At 47.3% G+C, this 15457-nt stretch overlaps 6 protein-coding genes and 1 non-coding gene across 7 annotated transcripts; 1 reads left to right on the top strand and 6 right to left on the bottom strand.

The window, feature by feature from the left end:
* Positions 1-267: 267 nt before the first annotated feature.
* PADG_01532 (uncharacterized protein) lies at positions 268-1765 on the bottom strand (the record flags this gene model as incomplete). Its single annotated transcript, XM_010758648.1, has 3 exons — positions 268-1022; positions 1131-1659; positions 1739-1765. 3 exons carry the CDS (start codon positions 1763-1765, stop codon positions 268-270), a joined length of 1311 nt encoding a protein of 436 aa, XP_010756950.1.
* Positions 1766-2081: 316 nt separating this feature from the next.
* Positions 2082-3521, top strand: PADG_01531 (uncharacterized protein; the record flags this gene model as incomplete). Its single annotated transcript, XM_010759189.1, has 1 exon — positions 2082-3521. One exon carries the CDS (start codon positions 2082-2084, stop codon positions 3519-3521), a length of 1440 nt encoding a protein of 479 aa, XP_010757491.1.
* Positions 3522-3916: 395 nt separating this feature from the next.
* On the bottom strand, positions 3917-4032 carry PADG_11281. The gene has a single exon (XR_007137621.1). It is a non-coding gene; the product is annotated as a 5S ribosomal RNA (ribosomal RNA).
* A 763-nt stretch (positions 4033-4795) lies between these two features.
* PADG_01530 (guanine nucleotide-binding protein subunit beta-like protein) lies at positions 4796-6185 on the bottom strand (the record flags this gene model as incomplete). Its single annotated transcript, XM_010758647.1, has 4 exons — positions 4796-5221; positions 5473-5790; positions 5893-6019; positions 6106-6185. The coding sequence occupies 4 exons, from the start codon at positions 6183-6185 to the stop codon at positions 4796-4798; spliced, it is 951 nt and encodes a 316-aa protein (XP_010756949.1).
* A 464-nt stretch (positions 6186-6649) lies between these two features.
* PADG_01529 (succinate dehydrogenase assembly factor SDH5) lies at positions 6650-7669 on the bottom strand (the record flags this gene model as incomplete). Its single annotated transcript, XM_010758646.1, has 2 exons — positions 6650-7110; positions 7210-7669. 2 exons carry the CDS (start codon positions 7667-7669, stop codon positions 6650-6652), a joined length of 921 nt encoding a protein of 306 aa, XP_010756948.1.
* A 618-nt stretch (positions 7670-8287) lies between these two features.
* PADG_01528 (endoplasmic reticulum vesicle protein 25) lies at positions 8288-9436 on the bottom strand (the record flags this gene model as incomplete). The annotated part of the gene is made up of 3 exons (XM_010758645.1): positions 8288-8706; positions 8797-8926; positions 9206-9436. 3 exons carry the CDS (start codon positions 9434-9436, stop codon positions 8288-8290), a joined length of 780 nt encoding a protein of 259 aa, XP_010756947.1.
* A 1396-nt stretch (positions 9437-10832) lies between these two features.
* On the bottom strand, positions 10833-14836 carry PADG_01527 (uncharacterized protein; the record flags this gene model as incomplete). The annotated part of the gene is made up of 2 exons (XM_010759188.1): positions 10833-12377; positions 12455-14836. The coding sequence occupies 2 exons, from the start codon at positions 14834-14836 to the stop codon at positions 10833-10835; spliced, it is 3927 nt and encodes a 1308-aa protein (XP_010757490.1).
* Positions 14837-15457: the final 621 nt, after the last annotated feature.

The raw sequence follows: 15457 nt of genomic DNA, 5'->3' as shown, positions 1-15457 counted from the left end.
CACCTGCATGGAGTATGAATCTGAAGAATCAATGACTATTTTCACGATGCCACAGCCATTCTCCATAGGAGATTAAGGAAAACAAATGATACAGAGGCGCAATTATATCGTGACACCATAGGTTTGAAGAAAACAAGAAGATGTATCAGGTTTTCACCGTAGCATGTAAAACAGTATGTGGCAGTAGCCATTCGAGTGGTATCTGAGTGAGTAAACATGGTGAGAGAATAACACAGATGGAAATTCAGGCAAAAACTTCCAGCGTCGCTATTTCTTAAAGAAACTTGTAATTCGTTGTGTCCCATGCGTTGTTCCTTTCGACTCCCCCTTTTTAAGACTGGACCCATTGCTTGTAGCGCTCCTCATTTTCTTATTTCCACCGCCTGGTTTTGTAGGTGAACGGTAAGAATCTCCTCCAGGGGGGGGTAGCGACGATTCTGATCTCTTTATTTTTGGTGATTTCGTCGTAATATCAGCACCAGCGGGTTCTGGTGATGTTTGTTTGCGTTTAACCGCTACCGATTGTGGAACTGAATCAATACCGAACTCTGATTTCTGGACGGTAGAATTTGCTTCCTCTTTGCTTCCTGCTTCTTCCTTATTGACCTTGGCACCTTCGTCAAATTTTGAAGCGCTCCTTGTCTGCTGACCTTCAACCCTAGCTGTACTGCAATCTTGGGACAGTGTTTCAACTTTGAATTTGCTGGCTTTGCTGGCGGCTGCAAAAAAGTTTGCAATGTTGTTTTTATTCTCCTTACTATTTACCGGAATAATGAAGTCTGGGGAGTTGTTTCCAACTTTCCCTACCTCTTTACTGACGGGATAGCACTCAAGCTTCCCCTCGTACGGTTTGAGGATCGACTGGAGTTCCTTTGACCAGGTTACGCGGTGGGGGTCAAGCCACGTAGCCATTTCTGGACTGCCAGAGTCAAGGATAACGGGCATCCGATCGTGAAGAAACTTCAGGTAGGCATTCGAGCTGGTGGTGATTATTGTGTATGTGTAAAGTTTCTCGTCAGAGCCTGTCATTGATTGTCAGAAAACAATGTCACCACGAATGACGCTTCGCAATGGCGAGCATCGCAAATATCAAATATCAAACTACCACACACAGGCACAAAGACACGCACCTTCGTACTGAACGCAATCCCAGAGGCCAGCAAAACACATCAACTCTCCATCTTTTCGCCGAATGTAATAAGGGACTCTCTCCTTCCCACCAGGTCCCTTTTTCAACCATTCGTAAAACCCCTGGCAAATTACAACACATCGCTTCTTTCTCTTCATAGATGTCCACATACCCCTATCATCGATTAGCGAGTCATCACGACAATTGATCGTTTTAAGCATCGAGCCGTAGTCTGGTGATCTCTTGGTCCACCACGGGATCAATCCCCATTTCATGCCCTGAAGCCTGTAATGCGTCCTGCGTTTTGCTGCCTCCGCAGGCTCAACATTTTCATCGTTGCCCTCCACTACCTCATTGTTACCAGTATCATCTTGTGAGTCCACTCCGCCTTGGTCAGACGTTTCAGCACGATAGACCGCGCCGTAACTCCCAGGAGCAAAATTGTACGTTTCCCTCACGTCATCGTCATCTGCTGTCTCATCAACTGGTTGCCCATGCTGCTGCAACTGGTTTCGGATGAACGCAAGGCGCTATGACAGCACTTCCTATTAGACATGAAGGGGGAAAGATAACAGGGATAACACTACGAAGGACAGCGGGGTTACATACAATGCCCATAGCGTACCGGCCACACATCTTGAATATGGCTGGCTGTGTTGTCTTGTATCATGGAGCAGAGCATCGGCAGACGTTGGATGACATGCGCCAAGACGTCATTGCCTTGAGCGGAGCGGGGTGGAACCCCGAAGGAAGCTTGGACCAGTTCGCCAAGAACTCGCAAACCGCGCAAACAACGAGAAACCCAAATCCAACTTCATCCGGCTATAAAAATCGCTTCCATCGATTTGCTGCGGTATTTCTATCTCTATTAATTCAAGCCATTGATACTCCGGCCATGGAATGCCCTTTGAACATATTATATTGATCGATATTGCGAAACGGAATTTGCATCATGTTCGGGCAAGTGGCCCGGCGCATAGGAACCTCCGCACCTCTCCGCCCACCACATACCCCTGCATCTGCAGTACGATCACTCTGCAGCACACCTCGATACACTTATAGACCTCGATTGCCCTTATCCTCGAATCTGCAATTAGCACTCAACGCGTCTACACAAGGCCGTTTAAATAGCACATCCGCGTTCCAAAAATTCAGACGGAATTACAAAGAAGCGTGGGGTAAAATATGGCAAACGAACCCAATTGGCTTCCCGCTCACTGTATTGTTCGTGGCGGTGAATGCAGGGCTACTTGTATACGTCATATATGACAAAGTTACTCGGATAGACCCATACCTTAGCAGATTTCCACCGCAGGTGGCTGCGCCCTTGCGCGAAGCCCTTCGTCGTTCAGAGATCCGGCCTGATCCTATCTTGGCACTGCAAATGTTCAGGGAGGCACTTATTGCTGCAGAACATGTTCAGATGCACCCGTTTTCGGATGAGGTCCTTGGCATCAGAATCGCTGCAGCCGAGATGCTGGAGAAAAATGGGCTGGTGAAGGCATCCATTGACATGCTGGAGAAAGCGCTAGCAGACTGCAAGGAATGGGTAGTTAATGGAAGGAGGAGGCAAATGATACTTGATAAGCAAAGGGCGAAAAAGACTGCTACTGAACCCGCTGATCCTGAAGCTGCGGAGGCAGAGAAAGAAGCGCGCGAGAAGGAAAGAATGGAGGAGAAGCTTCGCGACCAGGTTATGAAAAAAATCATTGGCATCAAAATTAAACTAGCAGACCTATACTCGAGTAACTCCGTGCTGGATATGGACAAAGCAGAGAACTCCCTTATTGGCGCAGTCAACGAGAGCGCTGGCGAGGTCAGACGGCGTAGAGAATTGAATCTGCCAGTATCGCGTGACGATGGCGGTGATTACGTTAATCTCACGGAGATAGCTGCGTCATGCAATGACCTGGCTGATTTATATGTGAAAAGAGGGAAAAACAATCTTGCAGCAACCTTGTACATGCAAAGTCTAGGGTTGATTAAGGAGGAGGAGGGCCAATCGACAACATGCGCGCAGGTTGTTCTCCTTAACAACATATCTTCCCAGATGGCGGAGGAAGCTCAGAAGGTAACCAGCAAAACACCGTCGATACCTAAGAGAGCCGGCCTTCCCATATCTCGGCCGGAGTTGCTCGATGCTGCATCGCAGTGGGCAAAGAAGGCGCTGGATGTTGCAGCACATATCAAACCGCCAGTCCGTACTGAAGAATGCGATCAATCATGTCAAGTAGCACTGTATAACCTAGGTGAAATAGCAGAGATGCATGAAAATTTCGTCGAGGCACGAAAGTATTATGAGGAGGCAAGGAATCTAGCCACCAAAATTCAGTTTGAGGAAGGAATTGAGGCAGCAAGTGATGCTATAAAACGGCTTGGAAAATATAAATAGAACTTCTCTCCCCTTCAGAATGTTTTTGGGAGCATGTACAATATAAATCTGCATTTGAATGAACAGGCATAATTCCACGGCATATCGTTTCCGTGAATCATTATTTCGATCACATGGCTTCGCTGCAGAGTTGCTTTTCATCGCAACCGGAACCGAACCACCTGGTTTCAAGGCTTGTGGTAGAGTTCCTGCCGCCTTTTATGTTATAACGGAGTAGTAGATATCTCATCTATTTTTTAATCCCCATATGTATCATGTAGTAAAGAAATGCGGCTCCTGCTATCAACATCAGAAAAATAAAACTGCAATTAAGAGAGCTTCTGGGATGCGAAGCACAAAAAAGTTTTCGTTGAGAAATTTTTAATTTAATATTGAACAAAAATCGTAAATAAAATAACATACGAAAGCCCGGATTCGCTGGTGGTCACCCACCCAACTACTAACAGGCCGGCGAGTGGCTTGAGTACGGCTGAGCGGACGGGAAGCCCTATATTCCACTCCCTATGTTCGTATGTGATAGGTGATACCTTGTTAGAGATAATTATGATTTCCGTCTATCGGGGTTTCGACTGGGTGGCCAGACCACCAAACATAAAGGAAAAGCGGGAAATAAAAGGGGCTGGGCTGGTGAACAGAAAGGTGGATGGGAGGAGACATTCTTGGCAAGGGAAAAGGCTGGTTAGACAGCGAGTGTCTAGCATTGGTCTTGCTCTTTGGAATAATACATCAAGGATACGTTAAAGAATCGGAGACTGGAAGAGATATATGATGGGACAAGCCACGTATGGGGAGCCACAGGGAATAACTTGATGTAATAACTAAGCTACCAAATATTGAGAAAAACTCCATATGTTTATAAAAGACAATACAAGACCAAAGAAGACCGAGGAAAGTGGACAGATGCAGAGCCAGAATGAACTTGATGAAAAGTTAATTGTTTTTGGCAAGTTAATAGAGCATGGCTTGAGTGATTTCAAACAGTGGCTTGGAGTATCCTTTGATTTGGCACAGAAGGTGTTGTTTCTCGACAAGAATTAACTTCATCCCTCCTTTTTTTTTTTTAAATCAATAAAAAAAATTAAGTTAACTCTATCAAAACGAAACACAAAACTCCCGTTCCAGTCCGCAGAAGAAGAAAAAAAGGGGTTTTTGTCATTTGCTCATTGCTCATCCATCGCAACCTAGCCGGCCTGTGTTTCCGTAGCTCCGTCTTCCATTGGTTTCTGCTAGACAAAACACATGCAACACACGCGTGCACCACACATACACACCCATTACGTTCTCGACACAACGCCCCACGCGCGGATTTTGTTATCAGTGTATCCAGCAAACAAGGTCTGGCCATCAGCACTCCATGCCAAACTTATGCACTCAGGCTCACGGCTCTTCTTTCCCTTCTCAACATATTCAGGCTTGAGCTCATCGACCTTGCTCTTTTTCTCCAAATCAAAAATGGTGATGCTGCTGGAGGTAGCAGCGCAGAGCCAGTAGCGGTTAGGGGAGAATACGAGGGCGTGGATCTCGTCACCGGCCTGGAGAGAGTAAAGGTGCTTGGACTCGTTGAGATCCCAGAGCATGGTGGTGCCGTCCTTGCCACCGGACGCGCAGAGGGATCCGTCGGGGGAGATGGTTACGGTGTTGATGTAGCCAGTGTGGCCGATGTGGTCAGTTTGGATGCGGCAGGAGGAGAGTTCCCAGACCTGATGTTTGCGATATTAGCAAATATATACCGGGAATTTGTAACTGTTCGCATTTTGTTTCCAAGATATCAAGAATTGTGGAAAGTTGTCCATCAGGGAGATTAATGAAGGTTTGTCTCATTGCCTCTAAGGGCTCTGAAGTAGCAAATACGTAAAATGCAAGACATCATTTGGGAATATAAAACTCGATTTGAAAAAAAAAGGGGGGGGGGGGGGGGGGGCAATTTTGAGAAGTGTATGTAATATCGTACCTTGACGAGTTTGTCCCAGCCAGCGGAAACGATGACGGGATTTTGAGGGTTGGGGCTGAAGCGGACGCAGGATACCCATTCGGTGTGTCCCTTGTCGGTGATGGTGAATTTGCAGTCACCCAGGGTGTTCCACAGCTTGATGGTCCGGTCGCGGGAGCCGGAGACGATCTGGCGGTTATCGGCAGAGAAAGAGACGGACAAGACATCGTTGGTGTGGCCGACGAAAGTTCGGGTGGTGTTGCCCGTAGCCAATTCCCATAGACGAAGGGTCTTATCCCACGAGGAAGAAAGGGCATATGCGCCGTCGGAGGAGATCACCTATTGTATAATAATAATAAAAAAGCACAACAATCAGCCCATATAATTCCTCTTATACTCTCTCATAAATCCTATATTTCCTAAGCTTCTATCATATCATACACAATCGGAGACAATGTGAGAATGGCCATGGAGGCTTCGTTTGGGGTATCCGTATGCGGTGTCATCACGGGTCAAATTCCAGATGATCAGGGTCTTGTCGCGACTGGCGGACAGGAGCATATTTGGGCTAACATGAAATTTTGCCTGTTAGAATTTGCACCAGAACTCGAGTCTTAATTCGCCCCAATATATCAAAGGCTATATATGGCTTACTTCTCCAGCGAAGTGGCCAGGGAGGTAACCCAGCCATTGTGGCCCTCGAGGGTCCCGCGGTGGACAAGCTGCTCAGCCATGGTGTGCAGGCTCTCGGTCGAAGTCTGAGAATGCCAAAAAAAATCCTCGTTGGAGGGAGTGGAAAGGAGGAGGAGGATGGATGGCGAGAGCAAAGCAATGAACAGGCTGTCGTTGAGCTGTTGGTTCTTTCGTTCCTCTTGAGCAAAATGGCGGTTCTGGCGCCCAAACAAGCCTAAGCGCAATTTGGCTGCAGGCCCTTTTTTGTGTGTGCGCTGCAGCCCTAGCGGGGGCCTAAGCGAAGAGGACGGCGGTTGGGCTGCCAAGAGTAGTCACGTGCGTTGGATGTTTACACTGGGATTTTGGGCACAGGGAATATCATAAGAAGAAGAGGGCAACGTTTTTAACTCCCCCGGGTATATAGGCAATAGGGAGAAGATCTTGTACATATACGGAGCAGTATACATAATACATAGTTTTTTCAAAAATGGCCTAATCACGCATATATCAGATCCAATTACCCTCCTCACTGCTTGGATGTATGCAGGTCAGGCATCCGCCCCAATCCTCCCCCACTCTGTGTCTTATCGCCCTTCAAGCCCAATGCACTCCTCTCATGAACATGTTCTCTCAGTCGCACGAGGATCTCAGAGTCCTTCCATCGCTGCGGAACAGGCCTGTATGCAGGTTTGAATGCGCCCACAGTCTGCGCCCATTCGCCGCTCTTTGCAGCGCCGCTTTTCCACGTCGTGGTAGGTGTATCCTTGGTTGGGATACTCGACCTTCCGGCAGCAGCACTATTAGCTTTATCTGTCGCTGAGGGATCTTCCGCCTCCTGGGTTGCCCAATAATAAATATCCCAATCATTCTCATCTAGGAATTTGTCAAATTCCTCCAGCTGCTGGGCTGTCATGGTTGGAAGGTTTTTAGATGCGAAGGTTGATAAAAGAAGGTCCGACTCCAGGGTGCCTCGTTTACGACTTTGATCTACGATCTGTTAGCTTGCGTTGTACAGATTGTATGTTATATGTAGTGTTCTTGGGGGATAGAGTGTTCAATTAGATAATATGCATGAGTGAGACCCACACAACAACCTCGCGCGCATCGTCGAAACATCCTCCCCTTCGCGCTTCAATGGCTCAACCTTGAACGTAATACCTTCCATCTCTCCCACATCCAATTCGGGCTTCCTTCCCTCGCCCGTCTGCGCTGTCCTGCCCGTCATGTGTTCTGAATTCCCCGGCACCGCATCGCGCGGTTGATAGCTTGGATCCGTGGACGATAGCAGGTCAGGCGGCACCGACTTCTCCCCTACTTTAGGAAAGTCATTGGTTTTTGTTGATGTCGTATTCGTCAGATGCGGGTTCAGGGGTTTCGATTTCTGGGTGTCGCAGTGCAATGGAGCTGTTGAGTGACCGCGATCGTTCAGGCCGCTGGCTCGGAAAGCTGTCGAGTTGAGCGCTGCTGGGACAAATGGCGATGCAACCACCCTTGCACTAGAGGAGAGCAGGGTGCGAAAGAAAAGCTTTGGAGCTAAGGCTGCCATATCTTAAATTGGAAAATTGGAGATGGTTACTATACTCAAAATGACCTGTGTAGAGTCGAAGCAGGCTGGAGCGATCTTAAAAAGTGCAATTACCCGAGCCAAGGTTGACATCATCCCGAAATTCATGTTTGCTGTGTTTGCATCTCTCAGCATCAAATCTTGATCAATTATTGTAGCTACGTATATCTGATAGGACACATGTCAACAGTCAAGCAGATGCTTTTTTTGCTTGTTCATGCCGCTACATATGCCTTGCTTAATTTATAATGACATTGTTTACTATTAGCATCACGGATCCGGGTAGACATTCGATAAATGGTATCATAGGTTTCCTCTATGGGTATCGAAGCAGTTATATTATAGCCAAGCACAGAATAAGAGACTTATTTGGTTTTTCATAGAATAAGCATATAGGAAAAACAAGTTGCGAAAACGCTGCCATCAAAAAGCATATTTATATATATATATATATTCTCCATCATCCTTCATTGCAAACGTCATCGCACCTCCCCGGTTAAAGGACTGCAGATGGGGACAAAACAGTGCAAAGAACAAGATAAATCGTCATGGTCTAGATAAGATGCTTCGACCTATTCGCGGGTAAACAAACAATGTCAGTCATAAGTTTTCGAATAAAATGATAGCCTTAAAAGAGGTTATGAAATGGGTTATGGCAGAGAGAGTTTCTACCCATCCGAACAAGCGGAGAGTCCAAGTGAAATGAGAGAAAAAAGCTGACCTGAAATACGCCCTTAAATATACAACCTGCCATGCGCCAAGTCCAACCAGCATTCCCATAGTTCCAAAGGCAAACCATTTAACCCGCTCATTCGTGCTCTCATTGGTGTCTCTCAGCTTCTGCTCCCGGGACCTCATGTAGTCCATCTCCATCACTATCTCGCCAACCATCGCTTCAATACGGCGCAGATCAGCCTCAACGGGTTTCAGCTTCTCCTGTGCCTGGATGGCGGACCAGTCTCGCGCGTCGGCACCAATGTCAATGTCCAGTTCGATGGGGCGGAACAAATTGCCGGAGTCTTCCAGAAAGTTGAAAGGACTGTATGTTAGATTTTTGGAATCCGCAGCATTCATGGATTGGGGAATGGGACAAGGGAGGGGTTACATACGCCGACCACCAACGAGGATGTTCTCGAAGCACACGTCAAACGCGGTATCCGCACCGGAGGTAAAGGCTTGTCGTTTCTCGCCAACAACGTCCTTGGGTCTGCCATAATCATTTCCCATTGAGTCCTTGATCTGTATCCACCCCGCGTACCAGCGAAAGCTTTAGCCAGAATTCCGCCTAGACGATTGAAATGGACCCATGCTTCTCAGCCAGACAATTTTTTCTCTCACGGAATCCGAGAAAACAAAGGTTCCAGCTTCGAGCCAATTCCAATCACGATCACGGGAACGACAGTAGCAAAAAGGGAAAAGAAACTCAAGCCCCCTCCATTCCCCCAAAAATAAATAAATAAATAAAAACAGAAAAAGGGGGAAGGGGAAGAAACCAAAACACGGTGCGCACAAACGTACATGCATATTGACAACCTGCCCGTCGCCCTTCTGCCCGCCCACAATCGCCGTGACAACAACTAGCTGATCTTTATTGACGAAGTTGCGTATACACCGCTCACTTTTTCCATTTTGAGGGTTTGCGTGGAGATCGAATTTCAACGCCGCGGAGAGTTGGGATATGCATAGGAGCAGGAGAAGGAGGAACGGTCGCAGAGGCCCTAAAAGGGGCGATGGACAGGTACTGCCCATCTTTTCTTTTCTTCTTGTTTAGCCCGTCCCCGTTTCTGTTGAGATGCGCAGGGACAGGAACACCAAGCAGGCTGCAGAAGCTGAGATATAGAAGAGAAAGGAAATGTCAATGAAAGGTGTTATGGTGTCCGCAGTCAACTAGGTGCCGTTGATGAATGCCACGATTAGTTAAACAGTTTAGGGTTGTTAATTAACGGAGTCACTCGGAGAAACGTTTTCGCGGGCTTCATGATTGGTCCCTGGTTTATCTCAGCAGCAAGGGGTTCTTGGAGAGACAAAATGGTAAAATACAGCCTTGTCTATATAAAATATATTTGACTGTGTCGCTCCTTTTCACATTGCTACTACTATTTTCTCATCTAGAATTAGAAAGAGAAGAGCACATTCCGTGGCTTCAAAATCTCCCGTTTTCTTTGTTTTTACTTCGAGAATTTACTAGTTACATGCGCTCCGTACCGTCTGATGGTCTAGAAGGGAGATTGAGGATCAATTTACTCTGTACATTGTCGATGATTTACAGAATAAGAAGAAACATCGGAATAAGTCATACTAATGTACACCACTTAACTTGTACCGGGTTTGCAGTCTGCCTGTGGAGGAAACATATTTCCCCTGCGAACCACCACGTGGGTAATAAAGAAAGAAAAGATCACGGGGGTTAAAATAGGGACCGTATGTTATCATATATTTTTACTACCTAACCAACTAAGAGAATTATACGTAGCACTGACACACATTTGAGTAAAGAAAAAAGAAAAATGAAGAGCCGGGAGAACAAGCCGCAGTTACAAGGAGTGCGGTAAAAGTGCCAGAGTGAGAGAGGTCTAACCTGGATTGCAAACTGGGGATAATTTCTAAAGAGCCCAGGAAAATAAATAATATGGATGATAAAGGTAAGTGGGGAAAAGATAGAGTTGTCAGGCTGATGAGTAAGAGACCAATGAAGTTTCATAAAGAATTGAAAAAACAAGTACATGTTAGTCGCCAACAGGCTGACTGCAAGGGGAAAGACAGAGAGATATCAGAATGAAAATCGCCAACATACCCAAAAATGGTGGTTGTGGAAAACGATGGGATGGCTAAAAGAAAATAGAACGCAGACACAGTGTGAGGTAGAAGAGTAGGTGCAGTATTAAGGAAATAGGTAATTAAGAAATAAAATCATTGCCCCAGATCGCAAGTAACTGGCTGGATGAGCAAGAAACAACCTCCTAAAAAAAATTAAATAAAGGTGTGCGGGGAATAGGACAAGGGCTGGGTATTCAAATATACAACGAAGGGAAGCTCACCGACATTATAGGGTATTGAAATGAGTCCAATAAAAACTCTAAGAGAAAAGGAAAAAAAAGAAAAGAAAAAAAGAAGAAAAAAGGTAAAATTGATCAAAAAGGGGTACTTACACCGCCTGTCTCTTCCTCCGCGAAAAGATTTTGCCAATGGAGACGCCGGTACGCTTCTCCCTATCAGCGCTTACGGATGATCGCGAAGAATGTATGCCTAGGGACTCTGGAGGGCCGGTATTCTTTAGGAAGTCCGCTAAGTCAGCAGTCGAGGTTTGATTGGCACGAGTGTGATTTCTGGGTTCAACTAGTTGGGAACGTAGAAACCCATCCGTCGTGCCGTTTCGCTGGTGTTCAATACGAGCACTGTAAGCGGGATGTGGCGGAAAGTTATTATGCTGAGAGCTGGAGAGAAAGCCTTTGGGCCCTGAAGCTTCCGGAATCGGAGTGGTAGGACCGGCTGGGGAAGAAACAGTTGTGGCATTTGATCTATGAGATCGGAGAGAGGATCGAGATAGTTTAGTCGATGGGACTTTGTCAACAGACGTGGCGCGCATCAGGCGAGAACGCATCGACGTTGTGCTCTTCAATTTAGCCTTATTCACTGCATTCGCATTAACGGAGAGTAGAGGAGGGTGTTGGTCAAAATCAGGCGGTGGTGCAGCATTGCGTAGGAAGTCGGCCAAGCTCTCTTCTTCCTCTTTGTGTGCTTTAAGGCCGCGGGACAGTAGGTCATCGTCAAAACCGTCATCGCTATCGAAATCAATGGCATATGGATCTTTCACGCATCGCTGCTTTCTTACAGGCAGGCCACTTTCTCCTTGCTCAAATCCCCCGTTTGAAGCTGGCTGCCCATTATACGTCCGATTATTAATGCGGTTTGTTGATTCGAGTAAGCCCGTACGTGAGTTGAATGAAGAAGACACGGATTTCGGTAGGACAGATTCAGCATTCGCACTTGGTACGGAGCTTTGTTTTCCAGAATCACGATTTGCACGACTAATGCTCAGATATTGTAATTCATCGGAATCCATTGTTGTGCGGAAAGGAGCCACTGTTCTGGGGATACGGTGAGAAGCATACTCCGGAGGTCCTTCCCGTATGAAATCGATGAGATCCGATGTGCCATCATCTTTTGGTGTAAGAGCAGACCTAGCTTCCAGTCTCGGGGTTGGACGTTTCGGTAATTCCTTAGTAAGGACCTTTTGCGAGCGAACTGATGTTGCCGATGGGGCACCGCCGCCAATCGCATGCCGCGTCCGGTTGACTGGCCCGTTGCTAACATTAGTCAAGCTTGTCGCAGGACGTGAATTATTCTTTGGAACTGTGGTGGTGTGTTCTGGACCTGTGGACCTGATGAACTCGGCAAAGTCTCTCAGCGATTCTCTCTCTACTCTCGCATCCCGTGCTTGCGGTGGGCGGGGTTTATGCGATGGAGGTTGTGGATGGCTAGTATTCGCAACAGGAGACTGTGTATGTTTGGGTTGGACAGGAGAAATAGGGGAGGGCGTATGTATGCGCAATCCGTTTCTATTGGAGGAAGACACACTGGGTCTCCCACTATCAGACTGTGTCCCTTCTGGAGGACCGGTTGTTTTCAAAAAATCAGCCAATTCAGTTGTTTCAGTTCGTGTGGGAGCCCATCTGGGTGAATTGGGATCCTAAACAGAATATTAACATCAATTACTAACCGCGCATATATAAATGTGTAACCAGAGAGGAAAATGGGTAAACTTACCTCCATATCTCTCATATTTCGAGGCGTCAGAGTATATCGTATAGTCTCATCACTCTGAATCAATTCGTCCAAGTTAGATGGGTCTGGAACTGCTTCCACGACTTTGGATTGGGTTCCGTTTGTATCAGTAGAAGTGCGTATCGGAAGAGGAACCTTGGAATCGCTGTCACTAGCCTGCCATCCTACGAGTCCCTTCAATTTATTAGAAACCTGTGACGTTGCAGATCCCGAAGTAATCGGCCGCTTATCTCGATGGCTGCTAATACTCACAGAACGACGCGGTTTAGAACTCGAATCACGAGGGGTCGAGGGTGGCGGAGGACTGACACGCTGGACGGCAGCACGCTCGGATCCCACAGAAGCAGCGGAATTTGGTTGCGTATAGCGGGGCGTCGTGTTTTGTCGCGAATTACTCCGAGGGAGAGACTGTCTACTTCGGATACTAGCTGACCGACGAGCAGTATAAGAATAGGGAGATTCTTGATCGGAGGCACCATTAGAGTTCTTCACAAATTCTTGATGTGGAGTGAGTCGAGATGGATGGGCGGCGGCTCTGCTTGTTTGGGCAACAAAGGAGGTCTCCACAATTGAGCCTTGAGAAGAGGCACTTGATTCTTGACAGGGTTCCACCTCGTGTTCATACGGAGGGATAGACTTGGGATCCACGTTTCTTTGAGAATGTTGACTATTGGCATTTCCTCTTGAGGACTTGGATTTTCCATGTTGCTTGGTGGTTTCCAGTCCAATCGTCTGAGATGGTGAGATATTGTATTCTTCACTCCTTTGCGATGAAAGCTCAACTTCATGGGACTGTCCATCGAGAAACTGTGGACTTTGTAGACGAGACGGGTTTGCAGAACCATAGAATTCAGAATGGTCACTGTTCTCGGGATCATCCTCAATATTATCACGATCCCGACGTTGCTTGCTGCGAGGAGGAATTCCAGGAGGATAAGATGCTTCCCCGAAGAGCCTGTCTGGGAGCTCATCATCCTCAATCATTGTCTCAAGGTGGTGCGGTTCATCTCTGGCAAGGCCAACGACTGGACCAATGACTGGTGAAAGCGCCAAACTAGAGAAAAATTTTGCGCTCCCACCTGCATGCTGTCCGCAAGGCGAGGACGGCAAGGATTGTGAACGAGAATGAGGCCAGGATTCATTTATACCGCCTCGCAGCGTAGCAGAGTGTGAGGGTGAGCCAGTAGACGTGGGTGAGACGATATCAGATCCCGAGAGGAAAAGGCTTCGAGGACGGAATGATCGTGCTTGGACAGCTATGGAGAGGTGGGTAGTAAATCCAGGGACCTCAATTTCGTCTACGTCATTTTCAGATTCTGGGATTGGTACATCAGCAGGATTAACCACCTCCTCCAGAGGGAGGGTCTTTTGGGAAGCTTCGCCAGCGGATGGCTCTTCAATTGTCCCGATGCTACTTGCTCTACTATTCCCTCTCAGCGGAACTAGACCCCGTCGTATCATCGACTCTCTCGAAAGCGTTCTCGAAAGTACAGGCGCTCTCACGTTCTTTCTCCATGTTCGCCAAAGCCGACCAAGGGTAGGATTCAGGGCCAGTTTCTCCATGTCCGTTTCCTCCACCACCAACATATCAGGTTCTGTCAATTCCGAATGTTCGTCCCGTTCCCTGATGGATCTCCCTGACGAAAGTCGAGTAGCAGCTGCTTCGCCAGCGATTATCAATGAGTGTTCACCAAGATACTCCAAAATTGATGTTAGAAATATGGCAGCAGCTGGTGTAATGTGCCCAACGTAGTTGGAAAAACGTGCCCGTCCAAAATCTGTTTCATTCAACCCTTCTCGGTGTAGATGCTCATCTTCATCCTCTTCCTCCATATCACCCAATCGTGTATAAACCATGCACCGTAGGCGGGTAAGTTTCCATGATCTCTCGAGCTCGAAGTGACCCGCAGGCTCACGACCTCCACGGAAATCGGACAGTTCCTCATCCTCTCCTCCACCCATATATTCACTTAGTTCGTCATCCGCTGCAGAAACCACTTCCTTTGCGAGTCTTGGTTTCAGCACTTCAGCTAGTGCTAGCCTGATCGCATTCAAATTCGTAGATTTAGCTGTCATAAGAATGTTGAAAAGAAGGTTGTCCAAAAAACGGTTAAGGAGGGTCAGGGACGCCGGAGAGAGGGAGGCACCAATGGTGCCTGCTGACGGATTTAAGCCATTCAGATTTTGGTCGGCGGAAACGATTTGAGCAGCAGATGTTGCAGCGATGAATTGGGGCTCTGGCTGAACAGGAGGCGGCGACCGCATGCTTTGTATTGGGGAGTAAACGTCGCCACACAGGCTCACACTGCGACCGTGACGGCCCGGGATTAAACCCAGCGAGTTGATGAATGGTTCGCACTGCATTGTGCCAGGAATCTCGTATCAACCTCACATGAACGCTAAGAGTGGGGGGGGGGGGGGGGGGGAATAAATAGTGAAGTGAAGCAGGAGAGTCGAAAGTCGAAGGGGGTTTGTTAGAAGCGAACCTGGACCAGGCTTATTGCAAGAGCCCGCAAGGGGCAAATCTTCAACAATCTCAAATCACAAAAAATTGAGAATCTGCAAAAGAGGCAAAATTTGTTAGTATGAAGAACTGAAGTATATATATATATATTTATATATATTGCCAGACAGCCCTTCTTTTTAGGTTTATTTTTCTCTTCTGTTTTAGGTGTCCTCCCCGTATCCCTAAGGATAGGATGCTAAAGTGGAGACAGCTAATGACGACAAGTGGGTTTGACAAAAACGCAGTCCAGTCAGATAGACGGACACAATAAGAGCACTGGGCGAACAAGCGACCTGCGATTGGAGATACGGACCTACTCGGAAGGAATTGGACTTGGAATTCAATGGGACAAGCAACTTTGGGGGGCGATGTTGACGGAGGCGAGGAGTGGAAGGGAGCGGCTAGAGAGGTGAAGAAACACGCCGTAACGCAATTAAATGAGGAGAATAATCGGCACCAAATGAAGCGGACAACAGGGC

This window comes from Paracoccidioides brasiliensis (genome assembly GCF_000150735.1).
Source record: "Paracoccidioides brasiliensis Pb18 unplaced genomic scaffold supercont2.2, whole genome shotgun sequence".
Classification (NCBI taxonomy): Eukaryota; Fungi; Ascomycota; class Eurotiomycetes; order Onygenales; family Ajellomycetaceae; genus Paracoccidioides; species Paracoccidioides brasiliensis.
The sequence above is the reverse complement of the archived record's forward strand: the minus strand, read 5'-3'. Positions and strand labels throughout refer to the sequence as shown.